The sequence below is a fragment of the Amphiura filiformis genome, unplaced genomic scaffold (genome assembly GCF_039555335.1).
Source record: "Amphiura filiformis unplaced genomic scaffold, Afil_fr2py scaffold_26, whole genome shotgun sequence".
Taxonomy (NCBI): domain Eukaryota; kingdom Metazoa; phylum Echinodermata; class Ophiuroidea; order Amphilepidida; family Amphiuridae; genus Amphiura; species Amphiura filiformis.
Genome location: NW_027305490.1, coordinates 973,690 through 995,931, shown reverse-complemented (window position 1 = coordinate 995,931; position 22,242 = coordinate 973,690). Strand labels below are relative to the sequence as shown.

Here is a 22,242-nt window from a genome sequence, read left to right as displayed (position 1 = left end):
AGAAATAATCAATAGTAATTGACAAGAAACTTTGTATGAGTTATATAATTAGGATTATTCACTGGGAACTTTGGAAGTAAAATGTAGATGAGAGATAGGATCTGTCAGATTCTTTTTACAGAGTGTGATTCAAAGTTAACAAAACTAATATTGACAGAAATAAATGAAGCTGATGTTTACATTGTAAAAAATGAGCCATAATCATTTGCATACAGCTTCCATTATTTTGTTTGTTTTGGTGGTTTTTTTAGTGTTGGGATAGTTAAATGTCCACAAAATGGCTCATATTTTCTACAAATGTCACTTAACAACTACTGACAAGCATGACATGCATTGAACATCAGTTAAATACAATTAAAATATTTTTTTGGCTGAAACATATCATGTGTATATGTATGTAGGATTAATATTTTCATATGTTTTTTTACAGGTTTAAAATTAGCCCATGTAGATATTTATACAAGTAGATTGAAAGAAAGATTAAGAAGAAAGAAAATATCGAGAGATTATGGCCTTATAGTAGCTGCTTGTTCATCAGCTAAGCAAAAGCAAGGTAAGTAGGAGTTTAGTGCAACAAAAGGATATCTCCATTTTTGGCGATATGGAAGTTTTGGTTCCTAAATAATCCTGAGAACACTGGGAATATTCTGGACACAAAGGACTATCTGCATTGAAATCAGACTTCCTGAGCAAAAGTGCCATTTTGTTTAGTGCAACAAAGGGCTATCTGCAAAGCTTCCATAGAGTTGTAAGCAACGCAGGGGGTCTCTGGTGTTTAGAGCAACAAATTGCTATCTGTATCTGGTCTATCTGCAAACGTTTTTGCTCATAACTCGAAATGCCCAATTTGTAGATAGCCCTTTGTTGCACTAATCCCTGAATTTGTTGATCAATCAACTCACATCGTGTATGGTTTGCTCAAGCAAGCAACTTGGAGCAAGACTCATCAACAGGCCCATAGCCTGGAATTATTTTTTGGGGAAGGGGCAGATTTTTTTTTTCAATTTGACCTTTTTTCATATTTTTGAAAAGGTAGGCTTTTTGGGGGGATGCCACGCAAAATGAGTGGATTTGGTGGAAATTTTGGGTGACCATGGGCCAATTTTAGGGGTTTGGGGTACTTGGGGCAGGTATGAGGGACTTTATTTTACCTTGATGGATTACCCCTCCACTGGCTATGTCACGTGCTGCATGTCAAAACAAAATATAGCACCCTTGCCAATTTGAATTCATTGCACACGGGAAGGGAGAAATAAGATAAAATACTTTTTCTGAATACAGAAATTTACATGATATCCACCTCTTTTTTTCTTTCTTTCTTTGTTTCAGCAGCAAATAAAAACAAGAAGCAACTCAGTAAACATGAATCAGACTTTAGGGAAAAGCTAAGACCATTTTCACAATTTATGACACCTAGAGACCAGGAAGAATTATATGAAAATGTACAAAGTAAGTAAAACATAAACAAGACCTCAGGGGATCTTTTTTGAGTCTTTGTGCAGCAATGCCTTTCTGTGGTTACTGTTGGAGATGGTAAAGATAATTAAAAACAGAATATAAAATAACAGATTGTCTCAATGCTGGTTCCATATTTTCAGTGTGAAGCTTCATCATGCCACTTGCACATTTATGCAAGTGAAGCAGCACCCCGCTCAGAGGCAGCAGCGTGAATCTGAAAGCAAATGCTGCCGCTCAGCTCCGCTCTGTGCTCATTGGCCAAAAATCGTATCCTGTTTTCATAAATCTGAGCGACACCTCTCCAGAGTTGACTTGAATTCAACTCCTAGCTATCTGCCACTTCGCAGTAGAAAAGTTGATATATATCGGCTTGCCGGTGGTCACCGCTAGCATTTCTGGTGCGACTGCGCAGTGAAGCAAAATCGTCCTCAGAACAGCAAAGCGGCAAGCAGCAGAAAAGTTGTTGTTGGTACATTCAGGTAGCAAGATTGACTATATTCATTGTTTTTACCAAATCGTTAAGGGATCTAGAATGGCGTTTATGGCGTTTCGACAGTATTTTTGTGGGACATGAGAGCACCTCAAACGTATCGAATTGCATTCTGAATACGAAGCATGTCTTTCTGATATCAAATAATTTTAATTTTTTGAAATTCACGATATAATACAAATTTTATGACTAATTATAAAAATTTGATATTTTTCAAATTTTTGATATATAACAGTCCTCGAAATAAATTTTATAAATCTAATGATATATTCTTAAAGTGTATGTATAGCTGGGAGGAAAAGCCGACGATCAATTGAAAATGTTGACCTTTTATATTGAAGATATGGATTTTTTCCCAAAAAGACCTATTTGTTTTTGGTGTTTTGGGAAAATAAATCCATATCTTCAATACGAAAGGTCAAAATTTTCAATTGATCGTCGGCTTTTCATCCTACCTACATACACTTCAAGTATAAATCATCAGATTTATAAAGTTTACTTCAAGTACTGTTAAATATCAAAATATCAATTTTTAATGATTTGCCATAAAATGTGTATTACATTGCTAATTTCAAAAATCAAAATTATTTGATATCAGAAGGACATTCTTCGTATTCAGAATGCAATTCGATATGTCTGATGTGCTCTAATATCCCACAATAAATACTGTCCAAACGTTCATACCCCAGCCCTTAAGCACAAAGTAAATTAGAACTACATAAACTTCTGGACCCAGGGGATATATTCTTAGGCCCTGCTTTGTCCGAGAGTAGCATGTTCAATAAAATACATCTGCATTGTGAAGGAACGTATATAGTTTAAATACTGTAATAATGACAATGTTAAAAACAAAACTTTTATTGGAAGTAAGATCTCATGTAAGTAAGAAATATACTCAAATGAGATTACAATTGTTTCTTGATTGATGTAATACTGGTAAGAATAACTCAAGCATTTGCTGTTTTGTTTGTTACAGAGGAAAAGCGTCTCAGAGCTAAAATAAAGGAATTATTAAAATATAGGAGAAATGGTATCACAAAACATGAAGGTAAGCAGCCCGTCCACATGGACATCCATCTTTCACCCTTGAAGTAGGTCATTTGACAGATTTTGTCCAAATGTAAATTTTGTAACAAAATCAAAGATATCAGTAAACCCATAATACAGTACAACCTCACTTATCCAGCCTTGATGGGACCAGGCATTGGCTGGATAAGTGAAAAATCCGGATAAGTGAATTATATGTAATTTTGCATTAAATGTCTGAACTGCTAACATTGAAACAGCAAAATTAAGGTTTCAAAGCATTAAAACATGTTTTTCTATGAAGATCACATGTCCGGATAACAGAGAGATCCATATAAAAGATTTCGGAAAAAGGGAGGTTGCACTGTAAAATGTCTTTGAAGTGTACCATTGTACAAGAAATAAACAATTATTGTAAATATAATTACAGCATTATCAAATAATTTGCTTGTTTCTAACCAAGCATCTTTTTCAAGAAAAAATCACAGTGATTTAAATCCACAACGTTCAGTACACTGTACATTTTAATCTTTTGTTGTACTGTCCTTTGCCACAAAAAAGTGCATTTTGCAAATTAAAACAATCCCTCAGTTCATCAAATTAATGAGCTTGCTTGTAAATGTAATGGATTCACAGTAACTAGAAGTCAACCATATCCTGCTATGCCTGTATGTCAAGTTAGGCAGCATATACTGCCCTCTATTATATATAGTACAAATGGTTGTTTGTATAATAATATCATAACTACTGCAGTGAAATGCTGCCCTCTTCCAATTGTATCTTCAAATACAATAAGTAATGTAGGGTATCATAATAGAACCGCAATGTAAAGCTGGCTGTATTGGTGGTGTTAAACCACTTATTTTTTAATTTTGTTTATTTGTAGTAATGCTAATTATATTAAGATAAATTTTCCTAGTGAATGTATTTAACAAGTTGATTTAGCCTGGTAGATATCTCCATAAATTGATGCCCTGATTTGAGAATCAAAGTAAATGGGAAGGGAGAGTCGAGGGTGGGGGTATGTTTTCACATTCTATGTACTCTTTTTGCAAAGTTAGTCAACTTTCTGTATTTAATGTAGGTTTAAATGTATGATTATTCCTAGTTGAATTCCTAGGTGTACAAATTGTAATATACTTTGATTTGAAATGTTACAGAGTGTGCAGAATATGAAGCAGCTAGATTCAAGAGGGAAAAAAGGAAAGAAAGTAGGAAGAGGTTAGCGGAGAAAGCCAAAGGCAGGGTGCTATCAGCAAAGAAAGAAAAGGAAAAACTAAACAAAATAGAGTAAGTACACAGTTCAGTTGTTAATGATAACAAAAGGATTAATGTCTTTGAACAAAATCACTACTAATGTAACATCCATGATTGAGATGAAATGAAAGACAATGAAAGACTGATTCATACCCTAGAAATAGTACTTGAAAAATAATTGTGACCTGCTCCCACAACATGAGCATAAAGTCGCTAGGGCACTATCGAAGACACAGTCCATTAAACATGATCAAATTCAATTCAACAAAAATGTTGGTGGCCTTTTTTGAAGACCAACGCAAAGAGCCATCGTAACATGTTTGGTATGATTTTAAAGGGTATAAAATAAGGATTACAAATCTGGAACATCTCAGAAAGTTATAGGCCTGTTGTAAACTCTATGCTCATTTTGTGAGAGCAGATCACAATTATGTAATAGAAATAAAATGCAAGTGTTTTAAGGTTTAGGGTTATTCTGCCTCTTTGTACTGGCAATTTGTAGCTGTGAGTTGCCATGTAACAAGTCCAGTAGAAATAGATGTTACTGTGGTGTATTATGATATGCACTAGCCAATCATAAAGTAGAATACTGCTACTATACCATGTACATTGTCCCTAAGTATTAATATACAGCGGTGAGCTTGCCGGCATTTCACGCTGGCCAACAGCATTTCCCACACCCATTGAAATAATGGTAAGAAAATAAGAAAACAGGCTGCAATTCACCTGAGAAAATATATGAAAAACTCCACATCTTAAAAAGATATGTGTGCAAAAGAGGCCCAAATTGGGAAGCAGAAATATTCAGAAAGTCGAAAAGTGTAATGTTAAAGTTTAACATGCATGCCATTTCACCCCTTAAAAGCTTCCAGTAAATAAATTATGTTCTTGCCATTAATGTTTGTTTATTTGTTTGTTTAAACGGTCACTCTGTGTGGAGACACACTTGGGTCCTGATGGGACCAGGCTCAAACAAAATGCTCAAGCCAGGCTAAAAAGCCTATAAGCATGCTGGCCTGTATGGAAAGAGAAGTGAGAAACAGATTTGCATCCCTTGTGTTCTATCCTTCTTTACCTGAGTATCTAAGAGTCTGTGGCCCGCTATCTTTTAAAGCATTTGACCTGTCTGAAACATAGATGAAAGGTTATGCCTGCATCTGCGACCACAAAGTGAAGATATTTATAATGGTCCAAGAATGGCATCTGGAAGTATATCTTCTCATATACCAATTTGTCAAAGTCAGAGACATTTTTCCAATTCGGTTAATCACCTCATTTGATATACAAGATGATCTTAATTACATCTGACAAATGACATTGTACTAGTAGATTTCAGTGCAGTAGCTAAAGGGTGTGGTTCACCACACTACTGTAATATAAGTTGCCCATTGAGGGAACCTGCTGGGATGAATGAATTGTTTAAAAGGATTGCCTCAAGAAAAAGTTTGTTATTTGTTCCACATGTGGGATGGAAGAGATTCTAACAGTGTGTACACTGTACTTTTGTCAGAAATTGACATAAAAGTTAAGGCTGCATAACAAATTTGAAGTTCATTGTTATATCATTGCAGCAATTTACTCAATTGTTTCTCAGTTGTTGAATTCTATTGTTTTTGCCCACAGACCTGCTCGAAAGATGTATTTTACAACACAGTTAAGGCTGCAAAACATATCAAAGATCATTGTTATATTATGTCATTGTAGTAGCAATTACAGTCTTGCTCAAAAGAGGTTATTTAACATAATTATGTACATCTTTGGATATACCCCTCTTCAACTACTCCCCACTATCGAATCACAGGCAGCACTTGACATCTGTAAGCCAATACGTGCTACACTGGGTAATCTGTCAAAGTCAGAAGTACTTCAGCCCTATTATGTTAATCCCATTTAACTTGTGTAATGATAACCCTTATCATTTTTGTCAGTCCTTGCATATATACATTGAAAGGCCAGGCGGTTGGCTTGAGGGTTTGACTGCAAGGCTCCATCCCTCAAAGAAAGTTTACCGGCCCTTCTGGAATCACCTTTGGGCAAATACTTGCATGCATTTCCGTGTGTGTAAAACTGGACTTGCAAGTGTTAGACAGTAGACTCTAATGTCAATGGTACCTTGCTTGGTGCCCCAGAGAAGTAAAAGTACATCTGACACCACTACCCTAAGTATGCATCTATCATTTGTATCTTTGTATAGATCTTTCATTTTGAAACTTACAGATGAACAATTTCAACTTGTATTGCCATGGGTCTGTACTTTCATGTTGAATGTTGAATTGTGATTTATATCACAACAAATGTGCAGTAATCTAAAACATCCAATGAAGATATCTACCATGTGGGTTGTGTTTATTTGAAATATTGATAAGACAGCCTAGATGTACTTTTTGTGCTGTAACAACTTCCTTTGTTTATTTAAATAACTCATTGTGTAAGTGATTTATGTTGAGTAGATCATATCTTTTAATTATTTATATAAAGTTCATTTGATGTTCATGGAATGAGGTTACTTTCTTTGAACAGGGTTTCTTCAATCCATTGATGTTGAACGTATTGATGGTTGCAAGCATTTTGATCTTGATTTCATAATAGCATTGCAGGGATTCATGTATGAATCTTTGATAAAATAGATTTCAAGCATTTAACCTTATTATACCAACAGCTTTCAGGTTGGCAATTAATAATAGTTATCATGAGTTAAAAAGTTTGTGCCAATTTACCCACATTTACATCTCATAAAGAAAACAATAGACGTGCATCTCATTGTCTATGACCTAGCAGTTCCAAAATCAGCAGTTGATGAAAGCATCCTTTATTAGCGCATGATTATGATGAATGATTACGGACACATTCTGTCAACTGTATCTCAACTTTTCATATGATAAACCAATCCACTTTGACACAGATCAGGTCAATTGTGTCCTATTTTGATCAATCACCACACCAAGTCAAGCTTGATCTTTTTGTAATTATGCTTAGTGCACTAGGTCAATTATGATATCATTATGATGGAGTAGTGGTGTCTTCTTAAAGGACTTAACATTGATGTGCTTTGCAAGTGGTGATAGGATTAGGATGCAAAATAGCAGCAGAACATTTATAACAAGAAATGTCTTTAAAAAAGACAATGCCACGGCTGAAGATCAAGTTTCATAATTTAGCATTGCTGGTAATTTGTTTTGTGTGTAAATTAATTAACCGGATGGAAAGGTGATTAAACATTTCCAACACCCTGAGTAAATTGAACATACAAAAATAGTTTAGTTCAAAATTGGATCACATTTAAATTTACTTTCTGGCCATTTCTTCTGAACACTTTTGAAAGTGTTGGTGTTTACCCTGGATCTAAACACACAATAATGTGGCTCAACGCCGTAGCAAGGTTGAAAAATGTGGGCAGATATCAAAATGTGGGGTGGCCATCAAAATGTGGGGCAGCCATCAAAATATGGGGCAGCCAAAATACAAATAGGCCTATGTGCCAAAATAATAATAATGCCATAAAGAAAAATTTGTCAAAAAGTGGGGCAGCCATGCCCTCCCCATCTGCCCTTCCATGCTATGGCCATGATGTAGCTGTGGAAAGTCTTTGTACGTGCTACCATACCTTCTACAACTTCATCTACACTCCCACATATGTTCATGTATGTACCATGGTAACTGCTATAGTGTGTCTCATCTCAAGTTGAGAACAACACCATGTTGGATTTCGCAGTGGTAGATTCGAATTGCGCCCTCCCATGGGGGGGCGTATGCACACGCGTGGAAGGGAGATTTGTCCGTACGCTGGCGACATAACACTGATTTGATCTGCCACTACGAAATCCAGTATACAAGACACACTATAGTTGCTTGTTCATAAGGTAACAACAGCAGACTCCTTCCTTAGTCAAATATTTACCTGACTTGGAATAGTTCTCAGAAGAATAGTTCTCAGAAGAAGTTTACATAGCAATAGTAGGACAAGGCTGTTAGTCTCAGTCTATTTATCTAAAAGGAAGTGCAACACGTTCACTGCCATAGCAGATTTGAATTTGGTTTTGTAATTAATTGAGTAATTAAGAGATTACTCAAACATATTATCTGGAAAGATTTAATTATTAATGTGACATTTTCTTATAATGTGGTGGTGAATTGGATGGAAATGCAAGTTATAATAGGATTTGTTCATGCAATTGATTTACGGTGCTTACATGCATACATGGAAATTCCTGCATTTTGGGCACATTTTTTCTTTAAAAAAAGATGTGGTCATCTAATTTAATAGAAGGGGGCGTTTAATAGAGTAAATAGGGTATGCATATCATCAATACCAAAGCTGAGGTGAAACAAACTATAGAAGGAACACCTACTTTGACAAGATTCTGCTTCCTACAACACCATTAAAACTGCCAATTGCAGGACATCAGGCATAAACTTTCCCACCACATTTCATCCCTCAAGAGTAAATTTGGTTTACTTGAGGCATATAGTAGATGCAAAGAATACTTTGGTTGATGGAAGAACCATATGGACACATTCAATCCATTCTACAGAGCAGACTCCCCATCTCTACTATAAAGATAGTCCGACGAGTAGGACCTTTTATTTCTAAGTTACCAGACTATACACATTTCACACTATGATCACTATCTCACATGGCGCAAGAAAGACGAATCGCGAAAGTCCAGTGACCGCGCCCCCAAAATAAAAAGGTCCTACAATATTCGTTGTTGGTGTACCGAATTCGGTACAAGTTAACTTGACACCAGTGGTGACATCACAATTTGACGACCAATAGAAAATCCCCAACTTTTTGTTTGACAGGCGACGGTTAAAATCTGAGACAAATTATGCCGAGGGGCTTCCAATTGCGTAACTGGAATTATCAGCCAGACACATATAGCTGTCCCCGGGTCTCCCTCCGAGGTCAGTCACGATGCACACCCCAACCGCAAAACTAGCATGTCCATGGCAATGGACTGACCCTGAAGTTGTACACACAATTTTAAAACAAACACCTTTCCTTGCAATCAAAACCACTTTCTGAAAACAGAATTTTTTTAATTCAATAAGCTTATAAACACCTATTCACCTGACATTCACTGATATTTGGGTCTTAAATCCTCTGAAAATGTTGACTTTGCATGTCGACAGGGATCCTGTAAATGTATTCATGGTATTAAAATAAGGCAAAAGTAGCTGCATGATCCCTGATTTGGCAAATTACTTTCAAAGTTCGGCCCGCCGGTGAAGCCCAGGTCGCCATTCTGGGTCGCCATTTTCCCCTCAAACTACTGGCAATAAATCTATGAAAATATCCAAAATACAGTTTTAACAATTTCTACCTCCAAACTATGCCTGTAGGGATTTTAAATATTTTAGTTTTAATTTTTTCACTAGTTTTGCTTGTTTATTTCTTTCCAGGGACCTCTTGTTTAGTTGTTTATTTCTAATTACCATATGAATGGGAAATTGTTTTGGAATGTTACATTTACCTGACGGGGTGATATATTTTATTATTACCGATAATTCTATAAAAATGGGGAAAATATGCATTTATAATTATATATTTTTAATTAAAGTAATTCCATGATGGTTTTAAAATTATTATGACTAATTACTAGTTCTCATCAAATTAGAATTGTGATGGAAAATGAATGTAAACATACTTAAATCTGCAAAACACCCCTGGGAAAGCAGCTACAGTGGTAGAATCAATGGGGTTTCCCAATTTTTAATTACGGCATTGCTCAGGTGCGTGCAAGGGAAGATGACTTTCAGATGAGGTACATTATTTTGTAATTCCTTTTCACACAATAAATAACTTCAAGATTTATTTTGTGTTTTCTAAGAAATTCTCAGGGGTTGGAAATATTCTTCAAACTTATTTTATTGGAAAAAGACTTCCAATATTATTTGCTATTCTGTGCAATGCAGTGATGATTTCGGGATGATTTGTGTTTTCTTTTCTTCCATGATCATCGTGATCGATCCATTTTTTTACTGCGCGCCCGGATTTCCCACGAGGCATAAATATTTCTCTGGAAGGAGCTTCAAATTCATCACTTTTTCCCATCTTTCATGAAGTCATGGTCAAGGCAAAACAGAATTTAGAAAAAAAAGCGACGTATTCAAACCATGGAAGAAAGATCTTTTAATATCTCGTACATGTTGATGTTCATTTCTCAAACAAGATAAGAAAATGAAGCGAACAACTCGCAGTAGAAACAAAATTTAAATATTCATTTCAACTTATTTTTATATTCTGACAAAAAGTGAATAGGCCTATATAAAGATCTTATCTCGTACATGTTGATGTTCATTTCTCAAACAAGGTAAGAAAATAATGAAGCAAACAACTACTTAGTAGAAACAACATTTTAAATATTCATTTCAACTTGTTTTTATATCTGACAAATTTAGGTATTATGGTCTCAGCTTTTGGAAACCAAAAATACCAGCGTCAAATTTTCAAAAATGCCAAAATAATTCATTATTTTCAAAGTAGGCCCTATCGGTGTTTTCACTAGTGAAACATAGGCCTATATTTTTTATTGTAAAACATATATTCATATTAACTTGGAAGCAAAACCAGGCTCTTTTCTAGTCCTTTACCCATATAAAAAACATGTTTATAAATCACATGTATGAGTTTGGCTCAACACGCATTTTAGGTCAATATTATGAAATCTGATGAAATAATGAAAAATAAAAAATGAAAAAGTCACCTCACCAACCTGGAAAAAAAAGTGACGATAAACTCGGAATTGACTTTCATGGGCCTAAAGATCTTATCTCGTACATGTTGATGTTCATTTCTCAAACAAAGTAAGAAAATAATGAAGCAAACAACTCACAGTAGAAACCGGGAGTAGAAACAAAATTTTAAATATTCATTTCAACTTGTTTTTATATTCTGACAAAAAGTGAATAGGCCTATATTTTTTTCTATAGGCCTATATCTTTCATCCGGAGTTCATGACATATTCAAAGGCCATGATATTGTTAAATGGATTTTTTAAATCGCAATATTATAAATGGTTAAATACAACATAATTAAATCAAATGTTTAAAACACGCATGCAGGCTGAATCCAAAATTGTAAACTTGATCTATATAAAACCTAGGTCACACGTGCTGCGCTCCAAGGTTGGTATCGGCATAGACCCTGGAAGACCATCACTGACCGAGATGAGTGATATACACAACAGGTGGTCGCTGCCAAATCCAGTGGGCGTGACTTTTGGAAGGGTTATTCCATATTTGGGGTGATTACATCATGGTTTCATATTGCAAGCAGTGACCAGTTTTCAACCAACGTGGGGGGAAGCGGCGTTTATTGTAGGACCTTTTTTCGGGAGGATAGTGGACTTTTGTGGTTAATCTTTCTTGAGCGATCAGAGTTAGAGTATAGTTGGTAAACTAAGAAAAAAACAGGTCCTACTCGTCGGACTATATAAAGATATTACAATGGAGTTTTAAAGAGTTGCCTCTGAGTAACCAATCACACCTTTACCAAATTTGACTTCTTCCAATATTAATTTGCATTTGTTTGTTTGTTTGTTTGTTTTTGATTTCATTCATATTTAGTAAGTAAGTAAGTAAGTAACACGGCATTTATAATGCGCCTAATGCCAGAGGATACAAAGCGCAGAAACACAGAAAACAAAACAAAACAAACAAAAGCAACATCATGAGAAAAGGTATGTTTTCAGAAGGATTTGAACCCGGTGACAGTTTGGGCACTGCGGATATTTAGGGGATTGAGTTCCATTTGTAAGGAGCAACCACTGAAAAGGCCCTGTCCCGGCACCCTTGTTCGTCCTTGGTACACGAAGATTGAGACCGTGGTCCGAACGTGTGGTGACTGAGCCCTCATGAGGATGTTTAACAGTTAGGCACTCATCGATATACCGGGGACACAGCCCATTCAGTGACTTGTATATATAAAGCAGAGTTTTGAAAATTTTGAGAATTTATATTCTCCCTAAGATTTGTTATGCCAAGGTTATTATTAGCACCAATCACATAGAAGTATACCTATAGCCAGGCCTGTATGCTCTCCACAAAAACTCCACTTTTCAGGGTAATGGGTTAAAAAATGTTTGAGAAGGTCCAAATTTTTTTGGGGGAAGGTCTACATTTGGGAAATTTCGCCCCCACTCCCTAAAAATCCTCTGTACGGGCCTGTCTGCAGCCAAGAAGTGTGCAGACAGGGAGTAGCGTGAACGTGTAATCCAAACTTCAGTGTGTGAAGATAGACATCTTCTTTTGGATTTACATGTTTAAAATGCCAAAGAATCATTCACAAACTATCATTTCCTGTTGAAGAAATCTATCTTCAGGAGGTAAAAGTCTGCTATACGAATGCATGCAAGACAATTACATCTTGGAAATGTCACTCCCACCACAAAAACCACTTCAGACGCCTAATTTGACCCTTCATAATGTTATTTCACCCAAGCAATTGGCAATTTCTCTGTGGATTTGGGCAATTTCAAAGTCTGTTGCAGCTTTGAAACATACATGTAATATCAGGATAATTCTAGTAGTGTCTGTTCCTCAGTAAGTGAATTTGGACTGCATGAAAAACACCACCTTTGGGCCTGAATACTAGAGCAACTTGATCAAAGTGCCTATAGACTTTTCTCCATCAAACTCTTGACAACCAAGAATAGGTCATTTATCATAATCAAGAGTCCCCTGAGTGATTGAGTAAAGTGCTAAAACAGTGTTAGCAATTAGAGTTGACAGTAAATTCTTAGTTTCCTGTAACAGGCATGCCCCCTGGCTGCTGCAGAGGTCATCTGAGGACAAAATTGTATCAACCTGGGGCTGCCAACAATATTACATTTCTGAACATGAGAAATGGCCTTTTAAATGTTTACAATGGTGAAATAAAACATGGTACAGATTGACACAATTTGAAACATTTAAACATGCCCTACATTGTAAGAGTATGTTATGTTTTTGAGTGATAGACAAGAACATGTTGCAATAATTTTGGCTGTGATCCCTGATGTTTCCAACATTCTACAACATCTGTGATTGGAATGTAATCCAAGAAAACTGTATCTATCAACAGAAAGTACATTGAACAAAAACATCTTATTCCAATTTCAGGAATTGCCAGGACCAGATCTCGACCTAGCTTGTTCAAGTTGTTGTGTGGTATAAAATGATGAAATAGTTTTTAATAGTATGAAATATTCAAGTGTCAGGATCACTTTTGTAATATTGAATTGACCTTTTCGGTAAATCCCATAACCCTTTGCGAGCACACCTGAGAACTTGTCATTTTACGTCACGCCGTCTTGCAATGCGCAGTAACGATGTTCGATAAACGATGTGCGCATCGGCGTAGAGCGGCGTGAGGCAAAATGACGAGTTCTTAGGTGTACTCGCAAAGGGTTATGGGATTTACCGAAAAGGTCAATTACCAAAAAGAGCCTGCCAAGCAAAATGGGGATTCTGGAAGCTCGGGGAGAGGAGCTTCAGTCCTCCTAGCACTTCACTAGCATTTGCAATTTTGGGCTTCCAACTCAATCTGGTTGTAAATTCCACAACTTTGATTGATAAAACGAAAATGCCTCCAGAAGACAACCGTGATTCTTTTTTTTCCTCAAATCTCTAGGTGAATTTATATGTTCAGCTTGCATCTCACATGCTGTATTTCAGCATTTCACATTTCAAAATACTCTGTGCCCCAATTGATTAAAAAGGGGAGCTTAAAATCCGGCCCTTTCCGATTCTGGTTTGCCTTGTTATGTTGTAGCTGCTATTTTATCACACACATACATCTATGTCATATTATTTCCTAAAATTGAATTCAGGAATGCCTTAATCTCCACAGTGGAAGACCTGCATTTGTGCAACATCCAGTCTTATTTCCTACCAGACATCTTTCTTGCCCATTTAACTTTGAATTATCTTTGTGAGCTTCTTTTAGCCTATGCTCCCGGAAGAGAAGGATTGAGATCTTCTTCCGATTAGACCGTGCTTAATCAGCTTAAGGCACGTAGAACAGCTGGTTTAAATACCTTCTCTGTCTCTGGCCCGAGGGTATGGAATAAACTCCCTAAAGCCATCAGGGAGGAGTCTTCAATTCCAGTTTTCAGAAAGAAACTGAAAACTCACCTTTTCAGTTAGCTTCTTTCTTGTTCCTTCTGTGTTTCTTTCTTCTTCTTTTTTTCATTTTTCCTCTCCTTGTTCAGCTCTTGTAAATTTTAAAGGTGCTTTATAAATATCTTTATGTATGTATACATGTATGAATCAACAGTAAATGTGGTTCTCATATGTGACACGGTCTGGTCCATGGAGGCCATAGGTGGCAAATTTGAAATTGAGATAAAGGTAAAAATATGGAGGGGAAAATAAAAAATATAGGCCTACATAAGAAAATAGACATCACAAAACTTCATAGCTTTAGATACATGTACATTGTACAAGTATGCTAGACCTTTGATGTTTCAGTATATGATAGCCTAACAAAAACCAAAAACATCGAACAAATGCCCATTTCTTCTTTGTCTGAGTGATTTCCACTTAAGGCCTACATGCTAGTCTATAGACTAGTAAGACTCTAGCACTAGGACAATGTCTGATGATGTTGTTATGAAATCTTAGGAATGCTGAACTTCTGAAGATTACTATCAATCAACTGAAAGTATGTTAGCAGTTGATTGGTTTTCATGTAGGCCCTATCTGTCTGACTGTGTGGCATAGAATGATTGGAATAGCTCTAATAGGATGTGATCTAGAAGAGGACATTGCTTCATACTAATTACTGTGTTGATGGCATCATATAGGTCCTTGAATCTGGATTGCCAAAGTTCATTTTGGTGTGTGAACATATGGTGAAGGGACCAATCATTTTGTAGGTCAATTTGGTACAGATGTACATGTAGGTTGAAAGGTTGAGGAGCCTGGATGGGAAAGCTAGATATGCCAATTACCTGTTATGAAAGACCTCTCTCCTCCCAACTCCTCTGCAAATCCTTAAGGTATGTTCATGCTTCGCCGCATCTGCCTTGCAGTGAGTTGTGTCACCCAGATTGCAGTCTCTTCCTAAAATACTGCATTGCAGTATCACAATAACGTTAAATGTGACCCAATGTGATCCACTCAGGCCAAAGTTGGAAATTTTCGAAAATTGAGGTAACATTCCGGGGGTCACTCCCATTGTGGCCTGTACACCATCCGCGATAATGAAAGCAGCGTAAAAGGGGTCGTTTTTGTGGGTAGGCACGATCTGTGGCGTATCGCGTTTAGGGTGTCAAAAACAAGAAAAATTGGAAAAAAGGGTAGCAAAATTGCAATTTCTAAATACGGGGAAATGAAATTTAGGGTATGAAATTTGATGTTAGGAATGAAATCCCTGTTTAGGGTGTCGTTTTAGCCAAGGGTTAAATCCTTGTTTAGGGTGCTTTTCAAAATTTGATTATCGCGGATGGTGTACAGGCCACAATGAAAGTGACCCCCCCGGGCTAACATTACTAACTTGCTCAGTACCTACACTTACTGATGTTGAATCTCCAGGTCTCTTGAATACTTGGTTGCAAAGTTATCAACCTTTTTTATGTCTATTTTCTTATGGTTTTTCATTGTTTTTTCTCCTCTTTTTTACCTATTAGGCTATATCTCAATTTCATTATTGCCGACTTTAGCCTGATTGGACCAGCTCTGGTCACAAATTTGTTTTAACAGGATTCGCAGTGCGTTGCATTGAGTTGCAGCAGAAAATGATTGATATATCGGTAACGCAAGGAAGCATGAATGGACCTTAACTGAGGCTTATATTTAAGATAGTTGAGTAGATTCTTTAGGAAATGTTGATAAATCATAGTAAATTGCACTCAGATTTAAAACTAACAGCTATCGGAAGTTCTGATATGGATTATAGCAATCTGTATTAATTTATATTGGTTTCAAGCATTTCAGATTTCTTTTTACCATTTGCCTTCTGTGTGACCACATACCCTACAAAAGCTCTGCGATGTGACCAACTTCATTTCATGATGTGAAAGCAAAGCTCATTAATACAAAAAATTTCCTTTACTGATTCTCACAGAGTACTAGTGCCATGAGAGTTAATTTTGCAATGATATAAGCTCACTTTTGTAGGTCATTAGTCTTCTGTCAATCTCTGTATGACAACGATTTAGTTCTGATGGAAATTATGTCTGGTACATACATACCAATAAAGTTAGCAACCAAATTCATTTCCAAAATTAAGACACAAATTGCTTGATACAGTTTCCTGGTGAAAGACAAAAGTGCAGCTGCTTTGCAGGAGAATTCCATATGTCCAGTCCACACAATGTGCTTTTTTCTGTCTGATTTTGGGGCATGGTCCTAAAGCAAACATGTTTGTTAAAAAAAATGTAAGATATTGATTCTTTTTAAATATTACTTAATATTAATATTATTTATTTTTGTGTCAGAACTCAGAAATAATACTTGTAAAATATGTTTTTTATGAAAACTGATCAGATTTATTTTCAATAGACCTAGGTATATTAATTTCATCTCCCTTGTTAGCACAGGCTTCTAGGCTGTACTCGGATACCTGCGCTCGGCGCTCGCTGCTTGAGAGACGCTGCGGATTGACCAGGGCGGATTGAGAACAGGCAGGGGCTATTTTAACGTGCCGAGATAAAATATTCGTACAGTGACAATTAACAATCCGTGTAGATATGCTTTTATAGTAGACAATGGTAGAGCCTTTCTTACGGTCACATTCAGCTAAAAATGTCAATTTTTTAATTTTTGAAACGCACTCTACTTCATCAACACTTTTATCTCATTGCACGAACGTGACAGTGAGGCATGTTAAAATAGCCCCTGAGAACAGGGCTAGTTCTACTCCAACTATTTTGAAAATGGATATGTAGGCCTAATGTTGGTATCCTTTCTACAAATTGACCAAGGTTACTGTGGCATTACTTGTGGATATACCACAAACTACAATATCACACTTTACACCCACAAAATGTTATTCAAATTTTGTTTATAGGGAAATATTGTGGTCAAAATCGGATGCAATTATAGACAGCATGGAAAGCCATCATTGCCTACACTGTCAGCAGCTTTACCAAACTATAAAGAGGTTAAACTTGATTTAACATCCAACTTTGTTTAAAATTTGGCGTCAAATTGATGACATTTGTTAGAGTCATATCTTCCTGAAATGTTATTATAGTAGCTAGAAATAGAATAAGTCATGTTTGTGTAGGATTTAAAGGGGAACTATTTGCTTTTACTTCAAACTAAGCTTCTTATACAGTACATATCATGTACAGTATTACATGTATGACTATATTTTCATTTCATTTTTTTTTTCATTTTATCATATGATCATATAGGAAAAGTTTTCTTTCTCCACTTTCTTTTTTCTTAAATTCATAATAAAAACAATAGAAAAGTCTGACTCAGAATCTGTACTTGACCTTATTTGAACCATGAAACTTTTTTTTAATAACTATAAATTTATTTTGAATTTACAGTGTTAACTTCCTGGAAAAACCTCAATCATCCATTTGGAATGCTTTGAATTGACCCAAAATTAGCATTCTCAATCTAATTCCTCAGTTCACAAACAGTTTTAACTGTGTAGTATTGCTCTTTTATTGAAACTGTGCTATGAATAAGGGTTTTAATCTGCTCTCTGCATATATTGAGTAGGGAGAAAGACCATTGTCCCCTCCTCCATCTTTCCCAAAGTGTGTCATGGGGTGTACTGATTTTGTGGGAATCAAAAGTGCACAGGGTCAAAGCAAAGAAACCAAGTGGTCATGGTATTATGGTTTACTTTTAACTTCATTGTTTGGGATTACAATTCCTTGTATCAGGAAAACATACCACAAGTGTTGGTGTTACCTGGTCAGGTGAGGTTTAATTTCTTCCCTCCCCCATCACCCCCCTCGCCATATGAAACCATGAACCCACATACAGATGACAACATGGATTATGCATAAAGGTAAAACCCTGTTGTTTTCCAGTTCCAGTTCCCAAGGGGGGGAAGGGGCAAGACATACCATATTGTTTGTAATAAACGCCCCCCCTCTAATAAATGCCCCCCTCCAATATTTCTGAGAAAAACTGACAAAAATGCAAACATTTCCATGTCATATCGTGTAAGTTAAAACTTTCAGCTACTTTCATCAGTATCATGCAGTGACATTAGTATAGTCGTAAATCCCTCTTTTCTACAGGAGCACCATCGGGAAATTGAACCCGATTTTTAAAGTCTTTTTCATTGATAATTCACTTCCAATAAATGCCCCCAGGGCGTTTATTACAAACAATATGGTATTTTGGGGCCGGGGCAAACTTTGACATAAATGGTCAAAATGGGTTAAAATTACGAGAGAAAAAAAGCCTCTCACAGGGGGGCAAGACTTCTCACAGGGGCAGCTGCCCTCTTGCTCCCCTGGCTACGCCACTGTCGGTTCCATGTCTTAATAATATTAGATACATGAAGCAGAGAAAAAAGTACAATTTAGGACCACATCAGTCTGACTACTTTGAACCTGACATTAGAAGACTCTGGTACACCTGAATATGACATACTTTAAACCAAACCAAGAAGGGTTGATTAAGTTGGATTTAGAGCTGTCTGTTTGTCCATCAGTCACAGCTTAGGAATTTGATACAAACATTTTTGCCAGCCACATTGTTTCATGGTGTTATGGTAGAGGGTAATGGGGCAGTGACCTGCATCATTTTGTGGAGCAATTTTTGGTTTTCCAATAAAGGATTTTGTGATTAGTATTTTTGTCAAGGGTATTGTTGGTCATGCTTGGGTGAAAGAAAGGTACAAAAAAAAAGGAAGTACAAATTGAGAGAGTGACTCACTTTAAGGAGGAAAATGTCATGAAAGTGTGGACTTTCGTGGCATTTGTTTAGTAATGAATGTTATAATATCCTCATCATTGTAATGTTATCCTTGCATTTTGGCATGTGGGGTTCCTTTCCTTCAGTTCTATCATTTGTGTGTTCTTTCATTCATTATTTTCTTGTTGTTTTATGTTCTTTATTATATTTATGTTTTAATTGGCTTGCCTATTTTTTCATACTTGCTTTCTTTCTTTCTTCCCTCACTTATTCCCTCCTTCCTGCATCCTACCTCCTTTCTGATTCAATATTGCTAATAATAGTTGCTTACAAGAATTATTCCCACATCTTCGAAGCTGCAGAGGAAAAACATATTACACAGAACATAAACTTTTTGATAAAAAGCAAAGAATTATGCAAGAATTAGGTCGCCCATAGAATTAGTATTAATGCCTTTCTAGTTGAGTTAAATTTATGAATTTCTTTGTTTTCTTATGTTTTTTCCTCACCAGATCCAAAGAAGATACAATTAAGAGGGAAAAGGAAAGGGAAAAGGAAAAAGAAAAGGAAAGGGATAAAGATGATAGAGGTAAGTACAAGGTGTCACACAATAATGTTTCTGTTTCTCTGAGAGGAAAAAGGACAAAGCTAATAAACTTCAAAGTTCAACTTGAAGGAACTTTAGTAATGTCAATAACATTTTGTCTGAACAAAATTGAGCTTAGCAACAACAACAGAACATTGGTTTCCAAAGGTAATGTTTTTACCAACAGTATTTCTCAAAGAACAAAACAGGTGCCAAATAATTTAACATACCAAGCTCTTTTATAAGGCAATGTTCCTTTGAAGAAACCTTTGTGTATCATTCATTCATCCATTCATCCCTCTCTGATTTTACCAAATCACAACAAATATAAAAATAATTAGCAAATAAATACATAGGCCTAAATGAAGGAGATGAGAAGACATAATACCTCGCCCTAAAATAATAAACTTGGTCAACAGATATTATAATGGCAAATGCTTGATAGAAGTAAGTTCAAGTAACTCTGTATACCAGTATCAGCATTCCAAGGGTTAAAACGCCTGGTCACTGAGAATTTGATCCTGTTTAGAGGGAAACTATAGTATCCAAAAAAGGCTGAATTCTATCCGGATTTATCTGAAAAAATTGTGTCTGTTGCACGCTTCCCCCTCCTCCCTTTGATTATACACCAGTGTGTTTAATACTGATAACATCTTACCCCTTCCTTTTACTATTATATCATGAAGGAATATTAAGTTACAATGCAACACCTTAACAAAAATGTATCAAAATTCAAGAAAAGACAATATTGCTTTTAGTGAGAGCATTTAAGATGTAATTGATTACTGTGATTACCTATTAATGTCTATTTTTTTGTTCCAAGTTATGGATACTACATGTACATACTTGCAAAAATAACTACTATGTCATATCAATTATGTCTATTCATTAAAACCTTAAGTAATTTCCCCACCTATTTCAGGAATGTTATAGAAATTGTAACAACTTTTTCTTAGTTTTGGAAAATTCAGTTCCCTGAATTTTCCATGTACCGTTTTTTTTTCAGCAAATAGGAAATGTGCTATGACTTCCAAAATTCAGGGGTTTATTATAAGCTCTATAATTCTAAATTTTTAAAGAGAATTTCTAAATTTGATAACATGGCACATTGCTTATTAAAATTGGACCATTGGCTGGCTCAAGAATAATTCTTGTATATTTAGTGTTTATTGCAACCAATAAATCGGGGGAAAATCACTGCCATGTTCTTTTGCAACAAAATGAATCAGAAAACATTTCTAAACAGTGAATATAAAGGTGAGCAAATTATATGTGAAAAATTATGTTTTTATACTTTCAGCTAATTTAGTAAACTGTACAAAGTCAGTGGGATATGGCCCATTTCACGGTTAGGCGCCACTTTTGGTGAAAAAAACTTGAAATTTTCAAAATGGATTAAATTTCATTTAATTGGGGTTTTCTTTTCCACATAAGACCAGATTTTCATAAAAATATCATTTCCCAGCTTAAATCTCTCTACTTCTTGAAGAAAATTATAATTTATTATCTCATGTTATGTAATTTTTAACAAATTTGATAAATATTGAGTAGTGAATATTTATACTTTTACTGTCCAATACATATATAATAGATATTTAAAATAAACAAGTATGTCATAGGCTCTCTTCTGACCAAATTTGGGCAAATTTTGTTGTGTAATGACAAATTTATGGCCACTTACATGTAATTTTTGTGGTAAAAAAGGGAAATTGACATGAAAAGGTTTACTCAATAATTTTAATAATCAATGAATGACTCTGATATTTCACAGCTTTGATGGTCATAATATGGGTAATGTTCACAAATAATATCAGCCAGTTTGAAAGCACAGGTCAAATTCAAGATTCTTATGTTTGTGCAATTTTGGATGTGACAGATGTCAATGTGAACGGAAACCACACATTGTAAAGCAGAGTATGTTTCAGAAAATAATGATTCAAAGAGTTTTCACACACTCAGTAAATTAAATGGGATATATTGAAACATATTAACCTGTGTTAGTGTTCATTTTAAAACATTGTTTACAATTAATAGAGGTGGATGTGACATTTTTAATTGTGAACAGAATATTTCATTATTATAAACAGTTTGCTTGTCAAAATATAAGCTTTAAAGCCCTTCTAACACATATATTTTGATAGATTCTATTGAATTGAGCAACGCTAAAATGTTTTTCCTGACCCTTTATATTTTTGCCAAGCAAAATGTTTATAATACTGAAATATTCCGTTCACAATTGAAAATGTCACATCCGCTTCTGTAAATTGTATACAAAACTGTCCCCTAAAAGACAACAACAAAGCCATGAAATAATCATATGTGACATGTATGAAATAATAAACCTATTTTAGAAAGTCAAATATCATGTTGTTTAAGTATTTTGGCCTAAAAACTACTAATTTTGAGGATGTGACATGTGAACGGAAATTGAAGCTTTTTGAATCTCCTGTCACAATTAAAGAAGGCATACTGAATTAAAAACTTATTGTGCCTTTTGATCCCCCACAAACCTGTAATGAAATAACTTCAAACTGGCATCCTAGTCCCATTCCTGTCTTAGTTCTTTGAAGAAACTATTTTGGATGTGACAGGTACCATGGATGTGACACGT

General features: G+C 35.6%; 1 protein-coding gene across 2 annotated transcripts in view; it reads left to right on the top strand.

Moving 5' to 3' along the window:
- Positions 1 to 22,242, top strand: part of LOC140143741 (transcriptional adapter 2-beta-like) — a 53,246-nt gene that overhangs the window by 17,954 nt on the left and 13,050 nt on the right. The window contains exons 9-13 of one of the 2 annotated variants that reach the window (XM_072165554.1): positions 431 to 553; positions 1,333 to 1,449; positions 2,925 to 2,996; positions 4,135 to 4,264; positions 19,558 to 19,634. In XM_072165554.1, the coding sequence (XP_072021655.1) occupies positions 431 to 553; positions 1,333 to 1,449; positions 2,925 to 2,996; positions 4,135 to 4,264; positions 19,558 to 19,634 (519 nt within the window). Of the gene's footprint in view, positions 1 to 430; positions 554 to 1,329; positions 1,450 to 2,924; positions 2,997 to 4,134; positions 4,265 to 19,557; positions 19,635 to 22,242 lie in introns of both variants that reach the window. The other variant, XM_072165553.1, reaches the window with a different exon arrangement.